The sequence below is a fragment of the Pseudocercospora fijiensis genome, assembly GCF_000340215.1.
Source record: "Pseudocercospora fijiensis CIRAD86 unplaced genomic scaffold MYCFIscaffold_9, whole genome shotgun sequence".
Classification (NCBI taxonomy): Eukaryota; Fungi; Ascomycota; class Dothideomycetes; order Mycosphaerellales; family Mycosphaerellaceae; genus Pseudocercospora; species Pseudocercospora fijiensis.
In genome coordinates, this window is record NW_006921540.1 from 3,000,581 (window position 1) to 3,007,361 (window position 6,781).

The window sequence follows — 6,781 nt, forward strand, 5'->3', positions numbered from 1 at the left end:
TGGCGAGACGAGCGGCAGGCCAAATGCCCAGCACTTCTTGCGCGGACGCCGGACGCGGACGACGTGATCGCCTTTGGTGGCCAAATCGGTACCCCGTAGACGAGCGGTGATTGCCAATTGGCAGAGCGCAGCATTTCGAGCCTCTACCGCCAAGCTTCAAGCCTTGTGGTGGTGGCTTCTTCATCTCAGGCCAACACGGATACTTGCTAGAATGGCGTGCTTTTGCGTTATTGAGCACGAGCTTTACCCTCACTCACTCCTGTGCCTTTATAACATTCTTCACCGCAGGCATGTGTGACTCCCCACGTACTTCGACCACGTGCCACTGGTGAGAATAGCAGACTCTTTCAACTACACGATCAAAGCGGCTCTCGGCGAGGCATTGAACAGCATTGAAGCATCAACATCGATCCTGGGGTTCCTTGTTGGCAGCTCTATGGCGGCGCCAGCGGATCCAATCCCAACAACCAGTGCTCACCGCAAAATCTTTCGCAACCCCGATCCAGCGCCTTTACTCGAAATGCAACGCACTGCGCGTGCAGAAGCCAGATCGCAGCTCTCACCACTCGACAATATCGAATCCGAAGCTGAAAAGCCAAGTATCTCCACAGGCCTCCTTCTATCGGCGTCGCTCAAGCTTGATGCTACACATCTGGTCAGCTCTCCGTATTCGGATTTCGTAAATCAGCTCGACTTGCAAGCCCTGGAAACGCCATACAAGCTCTTCGCTTTCGCCCTCGGCGCCCTTGAACCAATTCGTGGAGACTATGCTACAGCGCCGTATCTCGAATCCTTCAATTGGCCCGACGTGTTTGCCTTGTTGCGACACCTGTGCGTGCAGACTGGGTATCAATGGCAGAAGCGTGCCTTCTACACCGTCATCTTCCGCTCGACTCTCCAGCCAGGTGTCGACCGTGATAGGCTCGGACTGCTGGACAAGAAGTCTCACGAAGAGGCTTGCGCGAGCGGAGGACTGTTGAAGTATTGGTTCGGAACCTGCGATGAAGAGCGCCGGAATCTTGCCACCTGTGAGTTCTCTGCCATACCGCTCTCAACTCCTGCTGACAGTTATTGGTAGGTCTATGGCGCAGTCGTGAAGATGCTCGAGCAGGCGGAAGCGGTCCGTGGCATGCCAAAGCTAGAGCTGCCGCAAGAACCATGTGAGTGATCTCCATGCTTGGATGTAGTGATCCCGCTGACCGATAACAGGTACGAGAACATCACATTCCACGTCCATCAGCTCGTCGTCGAGGATGGCGCGACTTCATGGCGACTGGAAGAGTTGTAGTGAGCTGTTCGAGCTTGAGACTACTTTCGTGGGTTGATGAGTATTTCCAGTCTTGACCTTGGCGTGGCGTTGGCTGGCGTGTGATATCTGAGCATACAGAGATCAGATTCGTTTGCATTGTACTTTGAATCCACACATTAGAACACTCATTATTCGATGTCGTGGTTGGTAGAACTTGCTGGGCTGACTTCTTGTGGTAGGCTAGAATACCTCTACAGCAAGCGCGCCACACCAAGCTGGCCCCACCGGTGACGTATGACACGCAACTCTTGCCAATGCCGCGGTCTGCATTTATCTTTCATCATCTTGTTTCTACAACCAGAACAGCAATAATAGCTGACAAAGCTGATCCTCGATCTCCGCGAGCATAAAGACGGAATCTACCAACATGGACAAATTGAAGCAGAAGTTCAATGAATTCACGGACGGTCTGTGAGTCCCTATTGTGATCATGATCACGATCCTGACTTCGCTTTAGGACTCGAGGACTCTGGCCCTCACGATGCCAGAGGAACTCAGAACAAGCCTCAGGATGCGCACCCAGACCAGGGCCCTAATGGTCTAGCGCAGGCGCAACTCAGCCAGTCACAGGCACAGTCAACTCAGATGCCCATGAATCCCCAGTCAAACAGCAAACCTGGACAACCTGTCATTCCTAGAATCAAGGGCGAGCCTCGACTCCTAGGCTTGGTCGGTGATCCAGGCTTGAATCGGGACTCAGGAGGCTCTGTACGCTTCGGCAATCGCGTTTTCTGGACATATCGAGACACACAGCTGTGCAACTCCGACGGCAGTGTTCGCATGTTCCCAATCATCTCAAGCACGGCGTCATGGTCAGACTACAGCAAAGATGGCGGACCTGACCTTCAACCAGCCCGTGGCGATCCACTCAAAAGTGTTGTTCTACGCCAGTATGGCAAGAATCAAGAGGCACAATCTTTCTTCCACAATATGCCGCATATCTGCGAGGCACCGGCTGGGAACAAGAATGACGGGACAAGAATTGCGTTGTGGCCGGATTCTCCGCCCTTGGTGACTGAAGAACCTCCAGACGGCAAGATCAAAGCCTATACTTGGGTCAGGCAAGCGCACATCGGACATGACTTGAGCGTCAAAACCGAGCATCCCGCCACGATTCTCTACAGGACTGACTACCATCCCTCCACGTTCCACTCCCACCACGACCTACCCAAGGTCACAGCCGTAGACGAACAATTCTGGAAACCTGGTGAGATCGCACACGGCTCATTCGGGAATGTGATCAGAAATGGCATCGCATACCTCTACGGCCGCGAAAAGCACATCACATCTTTGGCTCGCGTACCCGTCCATGAGATCGAGAACCGGAACGCGTACGAATACTGGGTCAATGGCAGCTGGACGAAGAATATCCCTTCCATCGCGCAGGAAGGGATCAACATTCCCAACGCCTGTGCTGGTGGACAGGGTACGTACTACTTCAATGAGCATTGGCAGTGCTATGTCTGGATTGGAGGCGATCCCTTTCCCGGCGCGGAAATGTACATCACCACAGCCCCCGAGCCGCAGGGTCCTTGGTTGCAACCTCAGATGTTTTACACCGGTCCACGAGGAAACCATTTGCTGGGAGCATATTCCGTGCAAGCGCATCCGAGCTTGACGTATGGCGAGAAGAGGAATGGGATTTATGTGACTTATACGAAGAACGATGAAGCTGAGAAGGGTGATGTCGCGGGATACACGACGCCTTTGGTCTATGTGGAGTTCGAGTAGAAGAGGTTGTATTCTACTTACAGGATCCCTCGCGCAAGTGATGATTGACGAGCATGAAAAGGGGGGGGGGCCGCTCCGACAAATGCAAACGTTTGACTTCTTCATCCATCTCGTATAAGAATTTCCACCTCAAAAAACAACTCAGGTTTCTCGTAGACGACGACCGACGGCCACTTTGCCTTGCTTATATTCGCATTGACGACCGCCCCAATACCGCTCCAAGCCTTCTAATTGGTGGAATGGGCTAGTGGTATATGCTTCAGCACAGGCCCTTAGAGCGACCGCTCCAGCTCTGGAGCAAGGCCCAAATAGGAAGCCTGGCAGATGAAAGCGGTTTAGCCTAGCTAAGCAGCCAGTCGGAGTGCTACGGAAGGAACGGGGACTAGGCCTATACAGGCGCTTGGCGGGGCTTTGGAGCGATGTTGGAGCGTTCGTCAAAAGTGTAGCGAAATGCAGACGTCTATTGCCACAAGGGATCGGCCAAGCATCTTAACTTACGGAGGAGCAACGTTAGTTCTATAACTATATTCGTTGAATATTTGCACGATACAGGGAGGAAAGAAACATTGGCATACATTATTGGGCAGGACTTTTGTTCCGCTTGTTGCCTACATTTTCTTGTTGGAAGCCAAGTGTTCAAAAATGGCCTGTTTAGCGAAGAACTTATTAGAGGTCGGTCGGTAGTTGGAGTTGGAGTTGGCTCTAGAATACCCTGTAAGGATAGAAGTCTATTAAAAGGAGGTCCATTTTAGTACAAGCTTTTAATTACCAACTGCTACATACTTCGTGAGCTGGCCACCTCCGGTTACATCGAGACTGGAGCCTTGGTTTCCAGGATGCGAGATACGAATATATAATACTTGCGATCGCTGGCTTTCGACATACAGTGCGGAACACGACCTAAGCTCTACAACAACAGTACAATCAACATCGACACAACAACAGTACAATCAACATCGACACAGCAAGAACACCATGCGGTCTACACTCGCCATCGCTGCTACTCTCGCCCTCGCATTAACGGTTTCAGCAAATAATCCTGGAGGTCAATGCAGTTGCGGAGCTCTCCAGAAATGCCAACATGACGGATCGTTTGGATGCATACATGTCTTCGGCAAAACTTCACACTGTGTCAAACAGAAAGACGATCCCGTCTGTGGTGATTCATGCCTTGCGATCGACTATGGCTATTCCTACCAGTCAACAGAGTAAGTGGCGTGTCTGCGAATTTTCGAGTAACTAGTTCCTAATATGAGATGCAATAATAGCGCGGAGAAACTATGTATATGCAGCAATCAGGATGCTAGCAAAGCTGGTGGCTGTGACGCGTCAGGTCCGTCACATGATAGCACGTAACGTCTTGGCAGGAGAAGGATCTTCACACTGTATTTTAGACCATAGAATAGCAGAACATAGGCAATCAACGAAGCCATATTGAACAGCTGGCAAGGCAGTATTACGTAAGTAATCCACTGCGCTGTGCGTGATAGTGGCCAGTGTTAAAAGGACGTGTCCGGGTCACCCAAACCACGATCGATGCGAATTTAACGTAGGTCGATGGAGGGAGGTGTGTGAGTTGATGCGGTACACGGGCTGTGACCAGCAGGCTTGCGGGTGTACTGTAGAAGCACTATCAGTGCGATCGCCCTTTTGCTTCTAAAGTTTTAGCAGTGTGATCGACAGTCTAGTCGCTGGCGTATGCAGTAGCGAGAAGCCACTTCATCTGTGATTTGAGTGTCGCTGCGTATCCACTCTTCTCACCTGCTGTCTTTAGCAAGCTTGTCTCGACCAAGATGTGGTCAGTGGCTTGAAATGCTCTAGACAGCCGCGGCAAAATCCCAAACAGGTCTCGAAGCCACAGTATATGTGTTTGCAAAATGTTCGCAACCATTGAGATGCGGTGTATTAGTCCTTTGGATCATCTTCACGTGCTGTTTTGCCCAGTCAGTCATCAGTATGATATCCGTCCAAGTCCTCCTGTTTGCTCCGCTGGCATGGGCAGCAGCGGTGCCTGCAGGCCATGCATACCAAGCACCAGGTTCAAACGATGGTAACTCCAACATCGTCACTTGTAGTCTCAACAAGTAACTGACCTTGAACAGTCCGGTCACCATGCCCTGGTCTCAATTCCCTTGCAAATCATGGCAAGTGTCCACTCGAGGCAAATTGAACACTTTCTAACAGCAGGCAGGATTTCTCCCTCGTGATGGCAAAGGCATGTCTCTTGAGATCCTGAACCAAGGACTGAAAGACGGCTTGAACGTCGGAACAGATTTCACCATCGCCATTGGAGGATTAGGAATCCAAGCCAACCCGAATCCTCTCGCCACGAGTTTCGACCTAGACCAGCTTGACCAGCATAATTTTCCTATCGAGCACGACGGCAGCTTGTCTCGTCAAGACATCTATGAGACTGGTAACGACCATTCTTTCCAGCAAGACAAGTGGAACCAGGTTCTGGCGTACTTTCAAGGGCAGACTGTAGCGACTATCCAAAATGCGTCTTTGGCACGCTATAACAGGATCAAGGTCCAGAGGGCGTTGAATCCGGACAAGTTCATTTACGGAGCTCGTCAGTTGGTGCTCAGTACTGGCGAGACGGCCCTTTACTTGTCGACAATGGGGAATCCGAGCACGGGAGATGCTCCTGTCAGTTATGTCAAATCTTTGTTCGGTGAGTTCAGGGGGTAGAATCCATGTAGACGTGCGTCGACTGACGATGGCGCTCAGAAAAGGAAAGACTTCCATACGAGCTGGGATGGACCAAGCCTGACCAGGAGACAAACCTGATGAGCCTTGGTGCTATGGTGCTACAGATCGAGGCCGCGAATCCCGAGGTTCTGCCGGAAGGGTTGTCATTGGGAGCGGGCACTCTGAGAGATGTGTATGAGCTGAAAGACCCCATTACGGGCAAGCTTCTCAATGCAACGTGCTTGCGGGCCGGAACGTGTGGATGATGAGATGGTAGTCCATAGCTGGTCTTAACGCTTTCTTCGTGAAGCTGAAGGCATATTCCTCGGGACTTGGAAGATCTTGCTCCTCAGCCCGCATCATGCAATATCTAGCATCATGACTTGCATACGCATATATCAAGAGATCCAAGTGTAATGTTGTGGTGATTGCGTATCATAGTCTAGATTGTTGGAAACTTCGACTGTACAACATTCTTGGCGCCGGCATGCCCAAACAGAGAATGCCGCGAAAGCCATCAGGGTAGCAGCCACAAAGTTCAACAATGCAGTGAGGAGCAAAGGAGCACTTCTTGATCCCTCGGAGACACGAAAAAAAAAACTTCCGCAACAATATATTCTATACCACACAGAAACACACATCAGTTGAACCGCTGCGACGTGACGATTCCGCTAGTACTAATATTTTCGTGATACGACGAGGCGCTACCTCGCTATCGCTAAAATAAGTCCCGCGACGCGTCCGATTAAAACAAACTAGCGACTAACAACACTAAAACTATACTATACCGACCCATTATTAGATAACACAACTATTATTACGAAGCACTGCTACGACCTCGGAGTATAGTTAAAAGGCGAGCCTAGAAAGAACAGACCGACTAAATAAGACGCGCTTCGAATACTAGATAAACTAGTAGAGCTCTGCCTAAACTACGCGTCCTAAGTAAACAACTACGCGACGAACGATATTAGCAAAATGCTATATAACATTCAAGCGAGAATAATTGCTTCGGTAGCGATAGGGAAGGAGACTCTCTACTACGTATAG

At 50.6% G+C, this 6,781-nt stretch overlaps 3 protein-coding genes across 3 annotated transcripts; all 3 read left to right on the plus strand.

Moving 5' to 3' along the window:
• Window positions 1-652: 652 nt before the first annotated feature.
• MYCFIDRAFT_100958 (uncharacterized protein) lies at window positions 653-1,282 on the plus strand (the record flags this gene model as incomplete). Its single annotated transcript, XM_007932842.1, has 3 exons — window positions 653-1,028; window positions 1,079-1,160; window positions 1,210-1,282. Coding segments are annotated over 3 exons (531 nt in total), but the record flags the coding sequence as incomplete, so codon positions are not given.
• Window positions 1,283-1,900: 618 nt separating this feature from the next.
• Window positions 1,901-3,040, plus strand: MYCFIDRAFT_47369 (uncharacterized protein; the record flags this gene model as incomplete). Its single annotated transcript, XM_007932375.1, has 1 exon — window positions 1,901-3,040. The coding sequence occupies one exon, from the start codon at window positions 1,901-1,903 to the stop codon at window positions 3,038-3,040; it is 1,140 nt and encodes a 379-aa protein (XP_007930566.1).
• A 2,262-nt stretch (window positions 3,041-5,302) lies between these two features.
• Window positions 5,303-5,877, plus strand: MYCFIDRAFT_101769 (uncharacterized protein; the record flags this gene model as incomplete). The annotated part of the gene is made up of 2 exons (XM_007932843.1): window positions 5,303-5,714; window positions 5,771-5,877. Coding segments are annotated over 2 exons (519 nt in total), but the record flags the coding sequence as incomplete, so codon positions are not given.
• Window positions 5,878-6,781: the final 904 nt, after the last annotated feature.